Source organism: Emys orbicularis, chromosome 2 (genome assembly GCF_028017835.1).
Source record: "Emys orbicularis isolate rEmyOrb1 chromosome 2, rEmyOrb1.hap1, whole genome shotgun sequence".
In the NCBI taxonomy this organism is placed as follows: Eukaryota; Metazoa; Chordata; order Testudines; family Emydidae; genus Emys; species Emys orbicularis.
In genome coordinates this window covers 218,923,319-218,947,964 of record NC_088684.1, presented here as the reverse complement: position 1 = coordinate 218,947,964, position 24,646 = coordinate 218,923,319, and the positions used below count along the sequence as shown (strand labels likewise).

Below are 24,646 nucleotides of genomic sequence, written 5' to 3'. Positions count from 1 at the left end.
AAGAGGATGTATTGTGCTCTTGGAAGAACTCCTTTTTAGTACAAGATAAGCAAGAGGAATGGACTGCCTTGGTGTACTGGCTAAATTTAACTTTGGTAATTAAACAAGGCTTTGAAAAGTTTCCTCTGGCGTTTCACTTGAATAAGTTATTCTTCACTTCCCCTGGAGATGATGGCTGAATTTAATGGTGCATGGACTGATCTCTATGTACATTTTTTAGTGATTTAAGTTGAGTAAAAGACACTGTATACACTATTATCTGTTGCCTTAATGGCTCAAGCTGTTAAAGACTGTATAAAGAGCATTGTTAGATCAATAAAGAACGTTCTGATAAGGCAGCATGAAAGAGGAGAGTTTTCTGTATTAAGGTGAAATTTAGGTTCCCCCTTCACTCAGACCAACAATTCCATTACTTGTTTATGTACTGAAACTGGTTAAATCTTGACTGTAAAAAATATATATATATATTCTATACCAATACTGCCCATGATTTTTTTTTTAAACATACTACATGTAAATTATTTCAAAATTGAGACAAAAGCAATGAATGTTTAAAAAGTGCATAATAGCTACTTTTTCTAACATAATCACTAAAATCTTCCAAAAATTCAAAATATTCCAATTATATTCTTATTTTTCAGCTGATCATTTATTATTACTACTTCCCATCAGTTTTAGTCAAGCACTGAAATTTACCTTACACTGACTAGTCAGGTTTCAGAGTGGTAGCCATGTTAGTCTGTATCAGCAAAAAACGAGGAGTCCTTGTGGCACCTAAAGGTACGTCTACACTTACTTCCTGGTTCGGCGGCAGGCAATCGATCTTCTGGGATTGATTTATCGCATCTTGTCTAGACGCGATAAATCGATCCTGGAAGTGCTCGCCGTCGACGCCGGTACTCCAGCTCGGCGAGAGGAGTACGCGGCATCGACGGGGGAGCCTGCCTGCCGCGTCTGGACCCGCGGTAAGTTCGGACTAAGGTACTTCGAATTCAGCTACGTTATTAACGTAGCTGAATTTGCGTACCTTAGTCCGAAGTGGGGGGTTAGTGTGGACCAGGCCTTAGAGACTAAGGTGGCCCACAAAAGCTTATGCCCAAATAAATGTGTTAGTCTCTAAGGTGCCACAAGGATTCCTCATTGTTTTTACTGATTAGTCAGACTCTCGTTATAAAAGTAAGTCTCCAAATGTATAGCAATAAAGGAGCTTTTAGAGAGAGAAAAAAAAAATTAGACCTGGCTTTTAAAGACATTTAACTGTCTAATTTGCACAGCAAAGAATAATATCCACAATAGCTTTTATTTTAGCAAGGTGTCATTTTAATGTCATTTTGAGTTTGTTAAAATCCAAAATGCTGGGTGTCAAGTATTCAACACAGCAGAGTTTACAAATATTCTATGAGTACATATTTTAAAATTGAATTTTAATAAAAGGTCTTCATAACTAGAAGAATAACTGCCATATCAAGATTTATCCATTACTAATTTACAAGGGACTGTTAACAGTACCTAATATTCAGACTATGGGGCCTATAACAGACACACACAAGAGTTACTGTTAAAATACAGTATGCATCCATTAATGTACTGTATTGATCACTAAACTTTCAACCTTAACTTTTACGTTTCCCGCATTTAAATTCATAAACTTATCAAAAATCATGATGTATTTTAAATTCCTCCTTTTAAAAAACCCAAAGAAATCCTGAGTTATTAGACTAGAGGAGCTTATAGAGCTCCTGCTTGGCCACGTTGACTTTATGAAATCCACTTGGGGCCATTCTCTTGGTGTCTGCTGTGAAGGGAGATTGCAACAAAATCCATTTCTGCAGTGATGTTTACAAAAATGTTTCTATTATTTATTTATATTGCAGTAGCACCTAAAGGCCAGTATTCCATTAGGCTAGGAACTGTAAAGACATAACAGAAAGATAATCCCTGCAGAGAGCTAGCCATCTGAGTTTCAGATGAGAGAATAGGTAGATATGACAAGTTTCTACGTTCAAAACTTTATAGAACAGCAGTTATAAAGCCAAATTTGTATACATATATACTGTAGCAACAATGCAAAATAGTATCGTAGTTCCCATGGTCATCAGAAGTTATTACAGTACCTGCAGTGCTTAGCAATCACATATTTTTAACTTTGTTAAAAAAAAAAAAAAAAAAAAAAACCCAGAACTTAGCCATCAGTAAGAACGACATAAAAAATGGTTACTACCCTGTTCAGTAACTGTTGCCCTTAGAGATATGCTGGACATCCATTCCACTTCAGGTGTGTGCATGCCCACTGCTCTGAAGCCAGAAACCTTTCTCCCCACAGCAGTGCCCATTGAGGTGGCACATGCACCTTCTGCACGCTCGTGCTATCTTACCAGAGACCAATAAGTTAGACTCCAATATGGTGTGGAAGGAAGGAGGGTCATGGAATGGACATGTGCAACACATGTTGAAGAACAATAGTTACAGAACAGGTTAACAACAATTTTTTCTTCAAGTGATTGCATGTGTCCAATCCACTTCAGGTGACTCACAAGAAGTTTGGCAAGAAGGGTTTCAGAGTCTACCTGAACAAGGAATGCAACACAACTGACCCAAATCTGGCATCATCTCTTGATACTCAGGAAATAGCATGTGGCCCTTACCCAAACATTTTAGACAACAAGAGTAAGGGTCATGACTGGCATTGGCTTGTTTAAAGCCTAGGTACTTAGTGTTGTTAATGCTCGGTACTGAGGCATGCCTAAGTGCAAGTCCGAAATCAAACAAAAATAAAAGTAACAAGTACCACTATCTAAACTAACACTAAACAACTAATTTAACTATTTATAAAGTTTTATGGAATTCACTCAGAGAAAAACAGGAAGACTTGTGCAAGGAAGCATATGTGCTCCAACTACCAACCACAAGCGGTGAGAAGGAACTGAGGGAGTATCAGGGTGGTTCCACTCCTTTATACCACCAGCTAACAGCATGAGCTTGCAGTGATCACGTGGGCCGGCGCAACAGATACCACTGTGGGGAAAAATCTCTGGCTTCAATGCACAGGGTGCAAACATACCTGAAGTGGAATAGACAAGTGCAACACTCAAAGAAAAACTTGACTTTTTTAAACTAAAGTTCTAGCATTTGCATTGTGTGCGAAATGGTCTTAAACTTCACATACATTGGCAAAGAACTTTCGGTCACCTTTCCATGACTCAACAACTGCATAGATTTTGCAAACATGAAAAACATGAAAAGTTTTAGCCCAAGAGAAGTTTTCAGAAAGTTATGAGCAAGTAAAAATCCTGATGTAACCCTACAGAAGGTCTGACCAGTGCTCACTATTCTACCTATTTGCAACCTCAGACACCAAAGGGAATGTTATTGGATTCACAGAATCAATACCTTAACAACCTTAACTTGAAAAGCTGTTGATATCTCTAGGGATCAGTGTATGTGCTTTAAAAGAAAGGGGGGGAAAAGCCATTACTCAAACTGAGTGTTTCAATTGTTAAGTTATCATAAAGTAGTGATCCAGAGATTATTCTCCACTGGGCTAGTTGATTCAGTTTACTTATGCAAGCCAAAATTACTTTTGCACTATTAAATATATAATAAACATTTTATGTAATGCACAGCTTATTTTACATATAAGGACAACCTCTTTCTACTCTCAAGAAAAACACTTTGTTCTTGGCGGTGGGAAACTGCACCAAGTATATAATTTTTTCTTTTATTTACTAATTAGTCCCAGCATTGCTTATAAAGTATAGTCAAGTCCTTATATATTCTGCAGCAAAGTCTACATAAATTACTGCTAAATTTGACAGCAACTTCAAGTAAATTCAAAGAGGAAGGATTTATACTGAATGAAGTATGAAGACAAATACTACCCCCATTTCATTTTCTCTTCTATTTTATTAACTTTACATTCATTTATACTGCCCCCCAATTTTACTGTAGATTCTGAAATGAGAACTCAGTCGCACTGTGTAAATTGAAGGGGTGGAGGAAATTGAAAGTTTTGGCAGCTAAGTAGGCAACAGTTTGAACTTCTGACATCCAGGAAGGCAAGAAATGAGGTTTGGATTTTCAGCACCAAGGAAACAGTTTAGGCTCTTGGCAATGGGGTGGAGTGCAGCTCCTCTTGCAACCCCATCATGGACAGGGGCAGAGGTGACTTGAAATCCAGGGAGGAAGTAGAACTATTAATACTCCACTGTCCTTAGTCACCACCATTTGAACTTTCTGCTACACTGATTAGCAGTGAAATAATTAGCTATTGATTGCCATTGCATGGGAGCAGTTCACACTGCTCTGCTATTGTTTCAGGCTACATGCAGACTCGGGAAGATAACACTGCATTATTTTACATTCAGTTCTCTTTACATCTATAAAGGCTATACATTTTTGTTTTTTATAAAAATAATCTTTACCAATTCTGTGGTAAATTCTATGGTCACAACACACAGGACGCTGGTCTCATGAAAGTTTATCACCTGCAAAGGTCAAGAAAGTTCTCCCCATTCTCTCTCTCTCTCTCTCTCACACACACACACACACCCACACTTACAGCATTGCACAATTAGCCAGTTGTATTTTGTGGGTTTACACATTCCTTTGAAGCACAAGTTAATGACCAGTGACAGAGACAAAATATTGGTCTACGCAATCCAGAAATCAGTATGATAAAATCTACATTTTCTCTCAGGCAACCTAGACTCATTTGCCATACAGGAAAGATCGGTGACAGCACTCTCCATTGTAATGCACTATAAAATCTTTTTAAAAAGTGATGAAAACTGGGACACAAAGTTTTTTGTTTTGTTTTTTTCATACAAAATTAGTAATCCTTCTGCAAGATTAGGAAAAATCCTATTGCCCAGCAGCCCAGACAATTTAAATATAATTACTTATTGTCCGCCAAACTATCTGTTGACCTGCATTTAAAACTCCTGGGTCACCAACTGGCTGGTATATTAACCTGAGACTAAAAAATGAGAACTAGTTTCCTGTTCAAGTTTTTCTATAGACTTAGTTTTCTTCTGGCCACATCTTCTACATGTCCTGCTCATTATTGTGTTGGATACCTGCTCTGGATCAGCTCAACCAGTTGCATATCATACTGCCCTTTAGGAATAGTGTGCATAGCTAGTTATATAGGCACTTATCTACAATGTACAAGGATAGGACTTAAGTGGTACAGTGGCATTTACAAGAAACAAGATGTGAGGTCTATTTTCATCTGAAGGTGGTCATTCAATGCACCTAACATTTTTAAGTGCAGGTCGGATCAGACCACCAATATAAGAATTTAAAAAAAAAACAACCCTGTATTTTAAAAGTTCCGCATTGTACTTCTGAGATGAGAAAAGAGTCTCTTGCAAAACATGGGGCAGGGAGAGGGGACTGGGGGAGGGGGATGGAGAAGAAAAGGGGATAAGGGAATCGCAGGAGGGAAGCAGGAGCCCGGCATGCGGCATCACCTCGACAGCAGCTGGCTCCCCCATTATGCAGGCCCATTGAACCTTGACAAGCCCTACTCTCTTACGCCTGGACCCTCCGACAAGCCCCACACACCCAGACCCCACCCTGCTGATCCCCAACCAGCTGCATCTGGAGCCCCATCCCATCAAGCTCCACTCCCCCAGCACCCGGACCCCCTCACTCAGCCCCCCCACCTGTCAAGCCCCATCTCCCCACACCCAGACTGCCCCCCAAGCCCAAACCACATTCACCTGGATCCCCAGCAGAGTCCCCCAAACGAGCCTCTGCATATCCAGATCTCCCACTGAGCCACCCACATCCAGACTGCCCCACACAGAAACCTCTCACCCCACCCCTGGATCCCACCACACTAAGCCCCATCAACATTTGGATCTGGGGTGTTTCTGGGGCAGGCCCAGCCCTTGCACTGTGTCAGAGGTGGTGGGGTTTCAGGGTGATCTCCCACTTCAATGCAGCCAGTGGCCTATGCTCCCCATTGCCATGCTGGAGCCACATTTATTTATTGACAAATAAAATTTGCAGAATTTTGCAATATTGTGCACATAATTTTTATTTTTTTGGCGCAGAATTCCCTCAGGAGTAATATCAGAAGTTAGGAAAGAGTTCTCTCACCCTTCTTAATATGTTAGCCCAGATAGCTAGCATGATCCCTCCCTTCCAATAGGAGGAAACAAGCAAACTAGAACTTCGAAGGCAATAACTATAATTAACATTTGACACCCTGGCAATCTCCAATTATTCCCATCTCCAGCAGGTAGGAGAAACTAGCCATCTCCAAAGTTTAGTTCTTAGACATTAGTCCGTTCTCATTGTTATTTTATTTTTCTTTAGTTAATTGTGTCTGCACTGCTACTTTTAAAGGTAAGGTCAGCATCTCATCCTTTAACTGCTGGTTCCCAGTTCCCATTAGATCATCTAGTCTGGGAGCATGTGTAATTCTGTGGGCAAGTTAATGATATAAAGGTAAGAGAGGTGTCATTTGATTCGTAAAAATTTATAATTTCAATGGCATCACCCTCTGCAGCGTGGCGGGCAGGGGAACTTGCTCCCCCTCACCCTGAGGGCCTCCAGTTGGTGGAAATGTTGATATTACGATGTCATTGGAAATGGGTCAAGTTGGATATCATTCGAAAGCCCATTCTCCCACAATCACAATGGTACCAAACAAGACAAACCTAGAACAATTTTGTAGATATATATTTGAGAATGTTTACATATCAACTTTTAATTATACTTTAACACAGGCATGTCAAATACGCAGCTTTCACAAAATTAAATTGTGGTCCTTGATTGACAGTACTGTTATCAATTAATGCTCAGAACGCGATCCATGAACTTTTTAATGTTACAGATTACTATAAATGGAAGGTGTGCTTCAAGTTGATTTGCCTCATGAGCAAAAGAGCAGCAGCTCACTGATATTGATTATCAGCTTTATGATGTAAAAAGAGTTGTAATGAGTGATTAAGACATCAGTATCCAGGTAGAAATTAGTTGAATACATCTGCAAATGGTATACACAGTTACATAACATACATTAAATAACAATTAATTACGATTACCAAGTATTTTATTAGAAAATCCTTGGGTTTTTTGGTCTTGAGCATTTTTAGGCTTCAGTGGGGAGATGAACAGTACCAACTAGTTGCTGAATCTTTGGAGAATACCATCATGGAGGACCTGGTTAAACACAACACTTGGTGGCACCTTACATGATATAAGAAGTACACCCATAAACTGCATTTGGCAAGGTTGAAGAGGAAGTACATCAAGCATTAGGAAAGAGTTGAAAGTGCTAGGACAAGTGCCAACTGTGGTGAGACTCACCTTATAGTAGGTCCCATGGCATGCATTTCGAGAAGAACCCTACCTTTCTGCGGTAACCCAGAAACCCAACAGCATTCATTAAACATGGTTTCAACGGGTGAGAAACTGTATGAAGCAGTCACTCTTAGCAAGAACATTGCATGGAAAGTAAAATGGGTGCAACGGACCCAAAAAGACACCCACACATACCACATTGCATATCATTCTGAGTGCTACACCATGAACATATGTAATGTGATGCATCAAAAGGTAGAAATAACAGAAACAAATACTGACTTTACTACTGCAAACTGTGAGACTCAGCTGGAGTTCATAAATTCTCGCAGAGGCTCTAAAGGAGTGGCAATGACTGACATAGAGGCTAAATACATAGAAATATGTGCTTTGATCAGGATTGAAGAGGAACAAATGCTTAGCAGAAAGGCACTTAAACTACTTATTGAAGATGAACTCTGGGATATGGATGTAGTTTATACGACTTTCGCACAAGTAACCAAGCACCATCTAGACTCATTAAGTAGTGTTAAATGCCGGGGTCGGGGGGTGATTTTAAAGATACAGGATGAGCTTACTTGCATCAGCAACCCATTCGCGTACGACAGACTGGAGCTCATTAATATCATGATGAAAGCAGTCTTCAGTGATGAGATAGCTAAAGATGTCAGTCAAATGAATACTTTGGACTATGATTTGTATGAAGCCTTCAAAACCCAAAGAATTATCTATGGCTCCATCATTCTATGGGCTCCAATTAAGAAGAACAGACAAAAGCTGTGCTTGAATGCAAAGAATGTCAGAGTGAAGGTGGCAGGGAGCATTATAGGGCTGACCACAGACAGGTCATTGTTGGCTCATCTCCTGGTATTATCCAGATTTCAGCATGATGTTGAGCAACATGAGACTCTGGGAAACTTCGAGTTATCTGTGACACCAGGATTGACATTTGAATGTGACAAAACGTATGTTGCATGCATATGTGACAGGCGAAAAGCAAACTAATGTACATCTTACATGGTCTTCCTAAGCCAGCACTTACTGACGTGACCAGTACCTTGTGCTAGCAGAGGACTTTCACCTTAGCAATCATCGATGGTATAGCTGAGGTACAAGCTCTCAACACATCAGAAACTGCTGAGACTTGGCTGAACATTTCATTCTGAGGCTACAGAGAAAATACTGGGCCTACGACAAAGTCTACCTCATAGTTGACATGTATGCAGAGGATTCAATTAAAAATATTACCAGAAAGTAGTGACTCCATGACTGTCCAATACAAAAATCACTGACTCCACAAACTTCTCCAATCTCATAGTGAAGAAGCTACTGCCTCATATACCCACAAAGGATGAGTTAACTACACACCATGAAGGAAAAATGCTCCAGCATGCAAAGAATTATTCAAAGAATTTCATCGTCACATGGCATAATGAAGCTGCTGCCTCGCAGTGGTCAGTGGAGTTTCCTCAGTTCCCATAAGGAGGCTCATGCTAAAATTATTTCACATGCTATCAATGCCACAGAGAAAAGTGCAACTAAACTCCAGATTTTTTGCACAAGACAGATGTTCTAGTACTCTCTCTGAGATGCTACCCAAGACTTCTGCAAGATTCTGTTTTTGTGCCTGCTGCTGAGGAACAGAATTCCTGTATATCCCTCAGAGATGTGTTCCTATCACTGAAACTGTTAAAAGCCACCGTACTGCCAGTTTCCATGACCTTTCAGCATGTGACACTACTGGAAAGTTGCCTAGAAAGACCAAAATTATCTTTCTGAAAGGCATTCGATTCTGCCTCTGAAGACTCTCTCCTCACTCTGAGGCTGCTTGGAATGGCTGAGACAGTCACTGATGAGGCCATAAATGCACTTGAGGCATTCATATACCAAGTTTACCATTTAAAAACCAACATTACGACACTGGCAGAGTTGGTGGATGTTTTCCAAGAAGCAGACAAAAGGAGAAAACTTACCATGGACAAGGGTGCATTTATAGCTGCTAATACGAGGGAAATTTATCAAGCAACAGAATGGCTCCAGGATGATCAAGCGCACCCAAAACTACCCTCCGCTATCACACATGGATGGGTCTTGGAGGATGGACTAATCACACCAGCTATATGTGAAATACTATGCACTCCCAAATCAATCTTTCAGCAAATCAAACACTCATGTGCAAAGACCAGATGCTCACTATCTTGCAAATGTTTGGCTGGCACCCTGTTTTGTATGGAGATGTGCAAGTGCGGCTTGGACAAGGATTGGCGTGACAACATGTCTAGCAGTGGTGCCCCAGACAGATGTCACTGATGAATAAATGTTTTCAGTCCTACATGTCAAGGACAACTTCCCTAGGATTAGGCAAGTTCAATGTCCTTTTAATGTAAGCAATGTATACCTGTGTGTAAGTATAATTTTTTAAAAATTCAATTTTTAAACATTTTCTCCAATATATACCTACGTAACTATTCTAGGTTTGTCATGTTTGGTACCACTGTGATCACGGGAAAAGGGGTTGAATGATACCCAACTCAACCCATTTCCAAAGACATTGCATTATCAAAATTTCCACCAACAGGACGACCTAGAGCTGGAAGCGAGTCACCCTGCCACAGAAGGTGACACCACAGAAATTATGATACATTAGTACGAATCCAATGACTCCTTCCTTAACTTTCTATGACTAACTTGACCATAGAATGAGATTTTATTACATTATGCTCCAAGACAAAAATCACAACAGTCACCATGTGAAAGACAAATTACTCATCTGTACACAGTTACTGGAGCTTAAGGTGTCTATATCAGTGGTTCTCAAACTTTTTTGGACCAGGACCCATTTGTAAACATTGATGGCCAGTTCCAACCCAGTAAATAGCTTAAGTAGAAAACAAACAAGTATTTTAGCCCCAAAATACTTATTACCTACTACATGTAATAATAAAACAAAACAAACAAACAATCATAACAAGTTAAAGCCACAGCCAGTAGCAGCGTAGAAGTAAGGGTGGCAGTATCATTGGTATGCACAGCATTAACATACAGTGAAGCACAAGCGGCATCTATTTTTTAAAAGTTGTAGCAAAATATGATCTATTTTTAAATTTGTTCGCAACTCTTTCATACATTCTTGCGACCCACTTTTGAGTTTCCACCCATGTGTTGAGAAACACTGGTCCATATATATATTTTCTACTATTGGTGCACATGTGTCCCACACACTCAAGATTGGAGTCTTTGGCCAGTAGTGCCCATTGTGTCCACATGTGCGGCAAATGCCCCCTTGGTCACAAAGGGCAGTGCAGGGCCAATCCCAGAATCCAATTTACACCTGGATCCTCTGGCAAAGGAGGTCAGGTTGTGTTGCCCATATATATATTACACATCTCAAAGAATTCTAGTTACTGTGCAAGTAAAGCAACTCTTGGAGTGCTAGTCTATATACATATTCCATTCTTGGTGACTCCCAAGCAGTAACCCGAACTAAGGTGGTGGGTGCTTAAAGTCTTATCTAGACTCTAAACATCCCTGCCAAAAGCAGCATCTGCTCTGAAGGTATGTATGGAATCCCAGGTGGATGCTTTACAAATGTCCATTATGGGACTACTTCTCAAGGAAGCAGCGGAAGTTGCTTGCATTCTAGTGGAATGAGTTCTAATATTAACTGGAGAATCTAATGTTGCTAGTTCACAGCAGAATCCAATAACCCATTTAGATAATGTTTGGAAGTAAACCGTATGGTCTTTCATCCTCTCTGCAAAGGACAATTGCCTTAGGGAGGCCCGGAAGGGTTTTGTTTTCTGTAAGTAAAAAGCTACAGCCCTATGATCATTAAGGGTATGTCGTTTAGAGTTCCTGTGATTAGACTGAGGTCTGAGGAAAATGTAGGTAGGTAAGACAGTCTGATTTAAAACAGAAGTCTGACAATATTTTCAGTAAGAAATTAGGATGTGGCCGAAGAAAAACCAGTTCAGAATGGAAAACAGGATAGATGGAGTATGCTGTGACAGACCCAGACCAGTGGGGTACAGGAGTCTGGTAGAGGGCAAATATACTGGTCACTGAATGAGTAGTTTTCTGTTCCCTGAGTGACCAGAGAAGGGGCTGCACTAGAGTAATCAGGAACCTGCTAGAACCAGTTAAGGCAGGCAGGCTAATTAGGACACCTGGAGCCAATTAAGAAGAAGCTGCTAGAATCAATTAAGGCAGGCTAATCAGGGCACCTGCGTTTTAAAAGGAGCTCACTTCAGTTTGTAGTGCGAGAGTGTGAGGAGCTGGGAGCAAGAGGCGCAAGGAGCTGAGAGTGTGCTGCTGGAGGACTGAGGAGCACAAGCATTATCAGACACCAGGAGGAAGGTCCTGTGGTGAGAATAAGGAAGGTGTTTGGAGGAGGCCATGGGGAAGTAGCTCAGGGAGTTGTAGCTGTCATGCAGCTGTTACAGGAGGCACTATAGACAGCTGCAGTCCACAGGGCCCTGGGCTGGAACCCGGAGTAGAGGGTGGGCCCGGGTTCCCCCCAAACCTCCCAATTGACCTGGACTGTGGGTTCTTCCAGAAGGGAAGGTCTCTGGGCTGTTCCCCAACCCACATGGTGAATCTCTGAGGCAAGAAAATCCGCCAATAAGCGCAGGACCCACCAAGATAGAGGAGGAACTTTGTCACAATGCCTTGAGTTCACCTCTCTCCCCAATCCTCTTAACTGATGTGATTGCTAGTAGAAAGCTTTTCATGGATAGATACAGAAGAGAATTTACCATGGGCTCAAACAGGGGTCTCATGAGGCCCCCCAGTGCTACATTAAGAATCCATGTGGGGATTGCCTTCCCTTATAAGTAGAAAAACCCTTAAACTCCTGAGGAATCTGAACATTGTAGGATGGGAAAAAAACAGAATACTCCTGTAGATGAATGGTAAGTGTTAATAGCTGAAAGATGCACCCTGACAGAGCTAAGTGAAAGCCCAGAGTTCTTTAGAGAGAGCAGATAATCTAACATTGCAGGAACGTACATCTCAGGAGGCTGTCAGAGATGATGTTCACACCAAGCCAAAAATCTTCTCCACTTAGTAAGTTTGTCTGACGGAGTCTTTCCTATTATTTGTTATAATGTTCTGTACATCAGTTGATCATAACCTCTATTTCTAAGATCCATCCAGAAACCATGTTGTGGTGCATTTAAGGGGAAATGTGACTCCTCCAAACAATGAGATTTTGTGTGCCCATCATTAATGGGAACTGCTGCCTCACAATGGGGGTCAAAATTTAATCCCAGAGACTTTGACTGCAACATCTTTAAGCACTGGTACTGAAAGATCCCAGTTGGGAATATGAACAAGTATTAAAGACTTCACAGAACTAAGTGAAACCTATCTAAGAGGTGGTGCCAACAGGCAACTAACTAAACCAAATTTACTGTACTAATATATACACTTTCTTAATAAGGAAAATTTAGATTTAGTGATCATGGACTCTGGGCGCACCGTGTCAAAGTCACAAGTAGTAAGAAGTAACTGAGTGGCAGTACGTCCCATGCTGCATGCCCTTGCTGTGGGAGCACAAAGGCCCTCAGGCTGTATGGGAGCACTCAGACACTGCTGGCCAAAAGACTCGGATTTCAAGCAAATGCTCGCCAAGAATGGAATATACACGGGCAACCACTCAAAAGAAGAACTGCTCGTTCTCAAAGTTTACTTCTGTTTGTGAGGCAAGTGATTCTTATGTGTTTAGATTTGGGGAGTTTTGTTTCGTTTTTAATTTTACCTTTTTGTTCCCCATGAAAGGAGCTGGATTTTGTTTGAATCACTATATACCAGAAGGCATACTGCATACACCTTACTATTCATATTTTAATCCAGTGCACATATTGCATGGGTTTCCATTTTTATGAGCTTTAAGATAAAAATAAAAGATTTAACAAGCAGTTTGAAAGTTCTTCTTAAATAGGTTAAATATGGTCTCCTTCAGATAAAGCTATTGTAACCTTGACTCAGTGATCTGACCTTTACTATACGACTTCTTGTCTTCCAAGGATGGCATTATTTTGGAAGGGAAAACATCTAACTGGTAAAATGCTGAGGTACATAAGTTAATATTACTAGTCAAATTTAAGAAGTGTGACTTACCCACTGCTGGTGCATCATACTCATCCCCAAGTAGAATTTCAGGAGCAGAATATGCTAGAGATCCGCAACTGGTAGTGAGCTTCTTTCCAGGCTGAAATTTGTTGCTGAAGCCAAAGTCAGTCAATTTCACAAGTCCTTGTTTTTCAAAGAAGACAACATTTTCTGGTTTTAAGTCTCTGTGAACTACATGTAGTTTATGGCAATAAGATATAGCATGAACTATCTGAGCAAAGTATTTCTTAGCCAGGTCCTCATTAAGTCCCTCTTCATGTTTCATGATGTAATCAAACATATCTCCTCCATCACCAAGCTCCAAGATAAGGTAAAGTTTGGTCTGGGTGTCAATCACTTCATACAGACGAACAATATTGGGATGCTGCACTAGTTTCATGCATCTAACTTCTTGGAAAAGATGCCCAGTGGCCAGAGTGTCCAGTTTGGTCTTGTCAATTACTTTCACTGCTACTTTTTCACCTGTAAAGACATGCCGGGCAAGTTTGACCACAGCAAAGTGGCCTCTGCCCAAGGTTTTATCCAAATCATACAGTCCAGCAATTTTTCCATCATACCCTCGTTTGAAGCCTGCCATACTGTTCCTGAAGAAGGACTAATGTTTAAACTGTTTGGAATTGGGATCTTCTCATATAGGCATATTTGTTCCAAATAAGTAATCCATTTTCACTGCCAAACGTATCTAAAACATAGAAAGAGAAACAAGATTACATATATTCACTTGCTCCTTAGTGTAAGCCATTCAAAAATAATTGCAATGTGGGCTTTATACAATACTTCTTAAGTTATTCAGCAGGTGAGTTCTTCAAAAAGCATGTTTTGCCAAGACCCTAACTAAAGCAATGCACTGCTGACCAGCACCGGTCAGAAAACCATGCTGTCAATGTGTTTGAAGAAAGTGAGTTTCAAAGGCACAATGAGATAAAGAGTAACGGAATTTCAAGAGAAATTTACTCAAAGGGCATTAGAGGAACCTCACGATACCCAAAAACTTCTCTCGAAAACTGGATACCCTTGATGTGCCTTGGATTTGGAAAATATAATGTGTGATTAACACTTCAAGGAAGCTGTAGTTTGGATAAATTAGTTCTTCTACATGACTACAGTATAAACATGGTCAATTATAGAAGCCCTTAAAAGCTGAAGTCTACATGTTCTTGTTAAAACAGGGGAGATAATCATAAGAATTGAAAGTCCTGCCAATAGAACTTCAGATCACACAATAACTGTTATGTGCCGCAACACAAGTGTTAATATATGCCAAAAAATGAGGTGAAACACACACGTTTCTTGGATCAATGTTCTATTGCAGTGACTTTGAAATATGTTGGGTAACAATTTCCCATTTACCACACCTCAGAATGAGGCACTAGATTTCATTTTCTACCTCATAAATTTAATGATCATTTACCAATAGAACAGCAACATGCAAACTATAGCAATTAAAAAATTAAAAGGTTGTGATTAAGTGTTTGATATGTTTATGCACCATAAAAAGGACAATAATTTTTTTGAATAATTTTTAATCTGACATTGTCACTTGGCTCTCAATTAAAACCTTGCAAGTGAAACAACCCACAGGACAAACTTGAAGCTCAAAAGTAGATGTGCCAACGCCATAGGTTAAAAAAAAATGTCTGCTCCCCTCTGATAGCTTTCCTTTAGTCACTGGATTTCAGGCACTTCACCCCAAATTTAACTCCAACAGCCAGTTCATTTCACTTTTAAAAACCAAGTGTCCAACTTTAGCGCCATTTAAGTCAATAGTAAAATTCCCTTTTATTGCAATGAAAGTCCCTTCTGTATTTAAAAAGTTACTTAGAATTTCAACAAATGTATTTGGATATTAAAAAGAGCACTACAAAAACATAGCCATGGGACTGTAAAAGAAACAGGGAAAGTCTTAAAAGGACACAGTCAATAAGGGGACGAGGAATCTTCTAACCCAGAAAGTCTGCACTCAATTCCAGAACCCAACACCTCCCACTTCAAAGAACAATTAGCCTACTTCTCGAGAAAGTCATTCACAACACCAGGAATCAACACAAGAAACACTCTATATCCAAATTCAGTCTATGCTCACAGACAAACAGGAAGTACTGCAAGAAAATGAAGCCATGAAGGAGGCTGCAACCCTAATCCATGCCCTGGTCAGATAGTGAAAATATTGAGAAAGTCTCTGCCCCCTAACTGAGCTCATTAATACCTCCTCTAAAAAGAGACCTAACAGTCTTCCTGAACCACATCACAATCTGACTATTAGTTAAGAAATTACTATCCAGTATCTAGCCTTCTATTCTTGAGCAAAGTAACTGAGAAGCTTGCAGAGATCACCTCCAACTCCACCTAGATTCTGCCAATATTCTGGGCCCCATCCAATTAAGCTTCAGGGCTGGACATGGAACAGAGAGATGATGGCACTGATGAATGAGCTCTTCTTGACCAGAAAAAAGAAACATTTGTACTCCTATCAAAAATCCTGCTCCCCATTTCATATGTGGGCATGGTTAGCAGCTCTGGATCTGAGATGGCTTTAACTGCTCATCTCACATCAAACTCTAAATTGTGATGGGCATATGCTCCTCCACCTCAATAGCCTTCAGATGTGGATTCCTCCTCTCCCTTAATCTGTTCAACATCTATATGAAGCCATTAAGCACATCTATATGAAGACAGTAAACAGCACAACCAGCAACTGAATGAAGAACATAAGAACGGCCATACTGGGTCAGATCAAAGGTCCATCTAGCCCAGTATCCTGTCTTTCTACAGTGGCCAATGCCAGGTGCTCCAGAGGGAATGAACAGAACAGGTAATCATCAAGTGATCCATGCCCTGTCGCCCATTCCCAGCTTCTGGCAAACAGAGGCTGGGAACACCATCCCTGCCCATCCTGGCCAACAGCCATTGATGGACCTATCCTCCATGAATTTATCTAGTTCTTTTTTGAACCCTGTTATAGTCTTGGCTTTCACAACATCCTCTGGCAAGGAGTTCCAAAGATTGACTGTGCTTTGTGTGGAAAAAAATACTTCCTTTTGTTTGTTTTAAACCTGCTGCCTATTAATTTCATTTGGTGGCCCCTAGTTCTTGTGTTAGAGCAGCTATCGGAAGCTAAATCCTAGAAAGACTAAAGCTATGCTTACAAGAAGAATGAAACATGGTAAAGAACTCACCACCACTGCTTGTGTATATGCAAATAGCCTATAGCCATAAAAAAAATGTAATTTCTAAATACAGTTGACAAGAATTGTGTGCCTCCTATCTAATTTGAACTTACCCACAGTGAACTTTTTATTCCTTCATGTCTAGGCTTGAAACTGATGACCTTAAATTAAAAAAAAAAAAAAAAAGCTAAAATTGGTTCAGAACATAGCAGCCTAACTGCTCAGCAACACAGCCTGCCAAAGCACATTACCCCAGTGCTCCACTCTTTTTGCTGGCTTCCTATGAAATAGCAAAAGACTCAAGGTTTTGGTCATCCTCCCCCAAAGCCTCCATGCGACTGGCTCAAATCATCTGACCACCTCACTCAGTGATCATCACCTCAAGCTACATTCCACTAGTAATGTCAAATTCTGGAATGTGCCTCGTGTGCATGGGAAATACATTTCTTGGTGATTGGCCCATTAAACTAGATCTTTGTACTGCATGAGGTAAAGCTAACCTTGAGGTCAAAAATACAAAATCCATTTTGACCTATCAACAACAACAAAAATCCAAAAAAGTCCATTCTCTGCACACTGGAGGAGAAAGAGAAGTTTATATATACACACATTAAACACACACACACACAGTTTTATTCTGTCAAATGCTCAGAACACAAAGATAGGGCATGGTAAAAACCTAGGCAGACAGTGAGATAAAACAAAAGTGAGACTTAAATCAACTATTACTACTGCATTTAAGATTACTATAACAAACACTGGGAGAAAATAGGGAAACTGACTATATGCCAAGGTTCTGAAAATGTACAAAGTGAACAAATAGGAAGAGAGATTTTCCCCTAATCTCTGTGCATCTCACTAACAGCAACAGAGAAAGAAAAGAGAATGATTTCCACAAAAACATTGGCAGAAGGGCTCAAGACCAAATGTAGTACCTGCAACTTTTCACTCTTGTAAAATCTGATTACAAGATGACAGTTTCTCTTTAAAACTTCAACCTGTCACAAAAAGCTTTTGATCAAAAGTCAGCTATGCCTTAGTTATTGAGAAATATTCAAAAGACAGCACAATCAATGGGACAAATGTTCACAAAAAGGGAAGAAAAAATAGGGTCAGAGCAAGGGGAAGATAAAAAATGGTTACTCACCTTCTTGGAACTGTTGTTCTTCAAGAGGTGTTGTTCATGTCCATTCCAATCAAGTGTGCGCGCGCTTGTGCACGATGGCTGGAAGATTTTTCCCTTAGCAGCATCCGTTGGGTCGGCTTGGGCACCCCTTGGAGTCGCACCCTCACGGCGCCTAATATATAGCCCTGCCGACCCGCCACCACTTCAGTTCCTTCTTGCCGGCTACTCCGACAGAGGGGTAGGAGGGTGGGTATTGGAATGGACATGAACAACACATCTTGAAGAACAACAGTTCCGAGAAAGTAACGGTTTTTTCTTCTTCAAGTGCTTGTTCATGTCAATTCCAATCAGGAGACTCCCAGGCAAATTTAGGAGGTAGGGTTGGAGCTGTCCACCGACTAGAGTACTGCTCTACCAAAGGCCGCATCATCTCTGGCCTACCTAGTAATTGCATAGTGTGTGGCGAAAGTGTGTATCGATGACCACGTCGCTACCCTGCAAATTTCCTGGGTGGGGACTTGAGCCAGGAAAGCTGTTGATGAAGCCTGCACCCTTGTAGAGTGCACCGTTATCGGGGGCGCTGGGATCCCTGCTAGATTGTAGCACTTGGTAATGCAGGCCACAATCCATGATGAAATGTGCTGTGTTGAAACAGGCTGGCCCTTCATCCTGTTCGCTACTGCGACAAAGAGCTGTACTGACTTCCTGAATGGTTTCATCCTTTCGATGTAAAAGGCCAGCAAACTGCGGATGTCAAGAGTGTGGAGCCTCTGCTCCCTGCTACTCACATGAGGCTTGGGGTAGAAAACCGGAAGGAAAATGTCCTGGTTGATGTGGAACTGCAATACCACCTTCGGGAGGAAGGCCGGATGGGGCCTGAGCTAAATCTTGTCCTTAAAAAACATGGTGTAGGGCGGCTAGGACATTAGAGCCCTGAGCTTAGACACCCTCCAGGCTGAAGTTATTGCCACCAGGAACGCGACCTTGTAGGAGAGGTAGAGCCGGGAGCATGTTGCTAGAGGCTCAAAGAGATGCCCCATGAGCCTAAAGAGGACCACGTTAAGGGCCCAAGCAGAAACTGGTTGGCGGACGTGCAGGTACAACCTATCGAGGCCCTTCAGGAAGCGACAGACCAGTGGGTTAGCGAAAACCGAGCGGCCCTGTACCCCTGGGTGGAAAGCCGAGATGGCAGCTAGATGTACTCTTATGGAAGACAAGGAGAGACCTTCTTGCTTTAGGTGGAAAAGGTAATCCAAAATCTGGGGCACTCAGGCTAGTGCTGGGGAAAAGTTGCGCTGAACTGACCAGATTGAAAATCTCTTCCACTTCGCCAGGTATGTGGCCCTAGTGGAGGGTTTCCTACTACTCAAGAGACGCTGTCTGACTTGTTCTGAACAAGAAAGCTCGAACGTAGTCAGCCACGGAGCCTTCAGGCTGTGAGATGCAGCGACTGCAGGTTTGGGTGCTGGAGCCTCCCATGATCCTGCGTGAGGTGGTCCAGGAAGAGCAGCAGGGTAATCAGGGCTCTGACTGACAAGTCTAGGAGAGACATGTACCAATGCTGGTGAGGCCAGGCTGGTGCTATGAGAATGATCTGAGCCCGGTCTCTGCTGATCTTAAGCAGGATCTTGTGGACAAGCGGTATGGGTGGGAAGGCATATAGAAGCCGTCCCCCATAATGGAGGAGGAACATGCCCGCTTTGCTGCCCAGACTGATTCTGGAAGAAGCAGAACTGCTGACACTTCCTGTTGCGTCGTGTGGTGAAGAGGTCGATCAGGGGACAGCCCCACCTCTGGAAGAGCGAAGATGCGACGTCCGGGCGAAGGGACCACTCGTGGCTGCGAAAAGATCTGCTGAGGCAGTCCGCCAGCTCATTCTGGACCCCGGAAGGTACGACTCCTTTAGATCAACTGAGTGCTCTATACAGAAGTCCTATAACTTGAGGGCTTCCTGGCATAGGGGAGAGGAGCGTGCACTCCCATTTGTTGATATAGAACATTGCGGTCGTACTGTCGGTCACAACCGATACACACTGGCTTTCTAGATACGGGCAGAATGACTGACATGCTAGGCATGACACTCCCTGAGCTCCCTGACATTGATATGAAGACACAGAGGCCCTGTGTCCTGTGGTCCCCCAGATGAGCTCCCCACCCCAAGTCTGACGCGTCTGTCACTAGCATCAGGGATGGTTGTCGGGCAGCGAAGGGGACTTCTGAGCACACCTGCTGAGCGTCCGTCCACCACAGCAGCAAGTCAAGGATAGGGCGAGGCAGGGTCACAGTCCTGTCCAAGCTGTCCCTGACAGGTCTGTACACTGATGCAAGCTACGAATGAAGCGGCCGAAGCCTGAGTCTGGTGTGCCAAACCACGTACGTACAGGCAGCCATGTGGCTGAGAAGTTTGAGACAATTTCTCGCGGTGGTGGTGGGGAAGTGCTTGAGTCCCTGGATCATGGCATCGAGGGCCTGGAATCTTGCCTGCGGGAGGAATGCTCTGGCTTGGGTTGAGTCCAGAACCGCCCCTATGAACTCTATCCTCTGGACCGGGGACAGAGTCGATTTCGTTTCATTCAGTAGGAGGCCTAGATTCTTGAAAGTGGCTCTGATGAATGCCACCTGAGCTTCCAGCTGAGCCCTGGATCGGCCTCTGATCAGCCAGTCGGCGAGGAATGGGAACACCTGTATCTGATGTTTCCACAGAAAGGCGGCGATGACTACCATGCACTTGGTGAAGACTCGAGGTGCTGCTGACAGGCTGAAAGGGAGGACAGTGATTGGTAATGGGAACCATTGACCACAAACCTGAGGAACTTTCTGTGGTTGTGCTCAATCGCTATGTGAAAATACGCATCCTTCAAGTCGAGGGCAGCATACCAGTCTGCTGGATCCAGTGAAGGGATAACGGGGGTCAGGGAGACCAGGCGGAACCTGAGTTTCCTCACAAACTTGTTGAGGTTGCACAGGTCGAGGATAGGCCTTAGGCCTTCGGTATTAAGAAATAGCGGGAATAGAAACCCTCACCCCTGTGTTCCAGTGGAATCTCCTCCACCGCCCTTAGTGCTAAGAGCGACTGCACCTCCTGAATGAGAAGTTACTCGTGAGAAGGGTCCCTGAAGAGGGACGGGGAAATAGGGCGGAAGGGCACAGAATTGGATGGAGTATCCCCTCTACCGTGCGAAGCACCCAGCGGTCCGAAATTATACGGGACCATGCACGGTAGAAAGGGGATAGTCGGGAGAAAAAGGTAAGGAGGGGTGAATCCAGTCTCTGGTCTGGTGCGCCATCCTCGACCGCACCTTCAAAAAGCCGGTTTATGGCCAGAGGGCAGTTTGGCCTGGCCTTGATTAGCGGAGGGATGTTGCCTTCTCCTACCGCTCCGGTTCCTCCTCCTAGAGTTGTCCTGGCGGTTCTGCTGCTGGAACCTTTGAGGAGGTTGTGGGCGGAAGTGTCTCTGCTGTGTGGCAGGGGTATGCAAGCCCAAGGATCTAAGGGTGGCTCGGGAATCTTTTAGGCTGTGGAGCCGTTTGTCCATCTTCTCTGAAAACAGAGTCTCGCCCTCAAACGGGAGGTCCTGAATTGTTTGTTGGACTTCGTAGGGTAACCCTGAGACTTGCAACCAGGCCCCCCGCCGCATAGCCACCCCTGTTGCCATGACTCTTGTGGCAGCATCTGCGGCATCTAAGGCTGCCTGCAGTGAAGTGTGGGAGACTAATTTCCCTTCTTCCACCAAGGCGGTGAACTCTGACCGGGAGTCCGAAGGGACGAGCTCTGTGAACTAAGCCATGGAAGCACAGGTATTATAAGAGTACAGAGTACCAGCTCACAATGGCCTGCTGGTTCACAATAAAGAGTTGTAAACCACCAGTGGAATAGATTTTTCTGCCCACGAGGTCCAAGTGTTTAGTTTTGGGGAAGGAACTTGGAAACCTTTTCTCTCCCGCTGGTTAGCCGCATCGAGGACCAGCGAGTCCGACAGCGGATGGGAGTAGAGATACTCGAAGCCTCTGGAAGGGACGAAATACCAGCGCTCACTGCGTTTGGCAGTGGGTGGTAGGGAGTCTGCCATAGAGTCTTGGTGGTGTCCACCACCGTTTTTATGAGGGGTAACGCTACCCGTGAAGGCCCCAAGGGTACTAGGATGTCCACCATGGGATCCGTGTCCTCAACCACCTCCTCGGCCTTGATGCCCAAACTTTGGGCAGCGCTGCGGAGCAACTGCTGTAGAACTCTATTGTCCTCTAACGCAGGAGCTATGGATGTCCCTGCCAACGCTTCGTCCGGCGACGAGGAGAAGGAAGCGTGTGCCGGTGGTGGAAGCTCCCTGCCATCTGCCCCGGATGGGTCATGTGACTCCCAGGGCAGTGTTGGAGGTGGTGGTGCCGGTGCCGGGGCTGTAGGTGTCGTAGTCAATGTCAGCATCAGTCTCACAGGAGCGAGCTGCATCGGCACGCTCACGGGAGCTGCCAGGTTCCAGGAGCCAGGTGCCAACATCAGCACCTAGGCTGTAGGTGCCTGCATCAAGGTCGACGTCAACAATGGTGCAGGCATGGGAGATGGGTGTGTCGCCGTCGCAAAGGCCGGTGCCTAAGTCGGAGTCAAGCACGGTGACGGAGTCGATGACGGGCCCGGAGGCAAAGGCGTCGGGACTGTAGGTGCCAGGTGTATATGCATATGCACAGCGGAAGGCGGCAGCGTGTAGGTGCTGGTGGACAAGGCAAAGGGGAGCGCTTCAACATCATAGCCAGCTTTTCCTTAGAGTGCACCGGAGGACGGGGGCTCCGTCGGCGCTGAGGGTTCCTCCCTGGCAGGTGAGAACGGTGCCATCAGGTGGAGGAGATCTCTGGAGGCCTGGTACGCTTCCGGTGTGGACGGGAACTGCTGCTGCTGCGTAGGCGCCAGAGATCGAGGTGGGGCCAGACTCGACTGCCTCACCTGGACAGGAGTCGACAGGGCCCCGGAAGGAGACGCCAAGGAGTGGCCCACCTGGGGTCGCACTTCTCGAGGCTTAGCCAGAGGAGAACAGTCGTCTGGCTTTTTCTTCTTTTGAGGCACCGGCGAGTGGAAGCAGTGCCAGACTGGCCCCGTGAGGAGCTGTTTCGGTGCCGAGCGTCCCTGGAGAAGTCCTTCCTCGGCGCCTTCGGCACTCCATATCGAGGAAGACGACATAGGGGTCGGGTCTCTCGAGCCCGGGTCGGAATGGGGGCGTAAGGCTGCCTCCATGAGGATCACCTTTAGCCGCTGTTCCCTTTCTTTAAGTGTTCTCGGGCGGAACTCGCGGCAGATCTTGCAACGATCTTTTTGATGGGTCTCCCCCAGGCACCTAAGACACAACGAGTGCAGATCACTCTTAGGCATGCGCTTGGCGCAAGTCGCACAGTTCTTAAATCCTGGGGACCGCGTCATGCCACGGCGCCGGGGCCAGATTGGGAGGGGGGGAAACCCCTCCCCCCCCCACTACTATATTATACTAAACTTTAACTGGAGTACTACCAACAACTAACTAATTATATATAATTTGGCTTCCTCGACCACGGGATGCTATTCAAGGAAGGACTGCTAGGCAGAGATGGCGTTCACCTTTCAAGGAGGGGAAAGACCCTATTTGGACACAGACTGGCTAACCTAGTGAGGAGGGCTTTAAACTAGGTTCGACGGGGACAGGTGAGCAAAGCCCACAGGTAAGCGGGGAACATGGAGACCTGGGAGATGGGTCGGAAACAAGAGGGAGCGTGGGCTATAATGGCAGAGAGAAAGGAGGGTCAGGGCAAAACTGGGAGGCAAGATCAAACCAGTATCTTAGATGCCTATATACAAATGCGAGAAGTATGGGTAATAAGCAGGAAGAACTGGAAGTGCTAATAAATAAATACAACTATGACATTGTTGGCATCATTGAAACTTGGTGGGATAATACACATGATTGGAATGTTGGTGTGGATGGGTACAGCTTGCTCAGGAAGGATAGACAGGGGAAAAAGGGAGGAGGTGTTGCCTTATATATTAAAAATGTACACACTTGGACTGAGGTGGAGATGGACATAGGAGACGGAAGTGTTGAGAGTCTCTGGGTTAGGCTAAAAGGGGTAAAAAAACAAGGGTGATGTCATGCTAGGAGTCTACTACAGGCCACCTAACCAGGTGGAATAGGTGGATGAGGCTTTTTTTAAACAACTAACAAAATCATCCAAAGCCCAAGATTTGGTGGTGATGGGGGACTTCAACTATCCAAATATATGTTGGGGAAAAAACACAGCGGGGCACAGACTATCCAATAAATTCTTGGACTGCATTGCAGACAACTTTTTATTTCAGAAGGTTGAAAAAAGCTACTAGGGGGAAAGCTGTTCTAGACTTGATTTTAACAAAGAGGGAGGAACTCATTGAGAATTTGAAAGTAGAAGGCAGCTTGGGTGAAAGTGATCATGAAATCATAGAGTTTGCAATTCTAAGGAAGGGCAGAAGGGAGTACAGCAAAATAGAGACAATGGATTTCAGGAAGGCGGATTTTGGTAAGCTCAGAGAGCTGATAGGTAAGGTCCCATGGAAATCAAGACTGAGGGGAAAAACAACTGAGGAGAGTTGGCAGTTTTTCAAAGGGACACTATTAAGGGCCCAAAAGCAAGCTATTCTGGTGGTTAGGAAAGATAGAAAATGTGGCAAAAGACCACCGTGGCTTAACCACGAGATCTTGTAAAGAACAAATCATGTCAAACCAATCTGATAGCTTTCTTTGATAGGATAACGAGTCTTGTGAATAAGGGAGAAGCTGTGGATGTGGTATACCTAGACTTTAGTAAGGCATTTGATACGGTCTCGCATGATATTCTTAATGATAAACTAGGCAAATATAATTTAGATGGGGCTACTATAAGGTGGGTGCATAACTGGCTGGATAACCGTACTC

General features: G+C 43.8%; 1 protein-coding gene across 1 annotated transcript in view; it reads right to left on the bottom strand.

Annotated features, from left to right (window-relative positions):
- Positions 1–24,646, bottom strand: part of SNRK (SNF related kinase) — an 87,568-nt gene that overhangs the window by 54,619 nt on the left and 8,303 nt on the right. The window contains exon 3 of the mRNA XM_065399414.1: positions 13,435–14,128. Within this exon, the coding sequence (XP_065255486.1) occupies positions 13,435–14,023 (589 nt within the window). The 5' untranslated portion in view covers positions 14,024–14,128. The remainder of the gene's footprint in view (positions 1–13,434; positions 14,129–24,646) is intronic.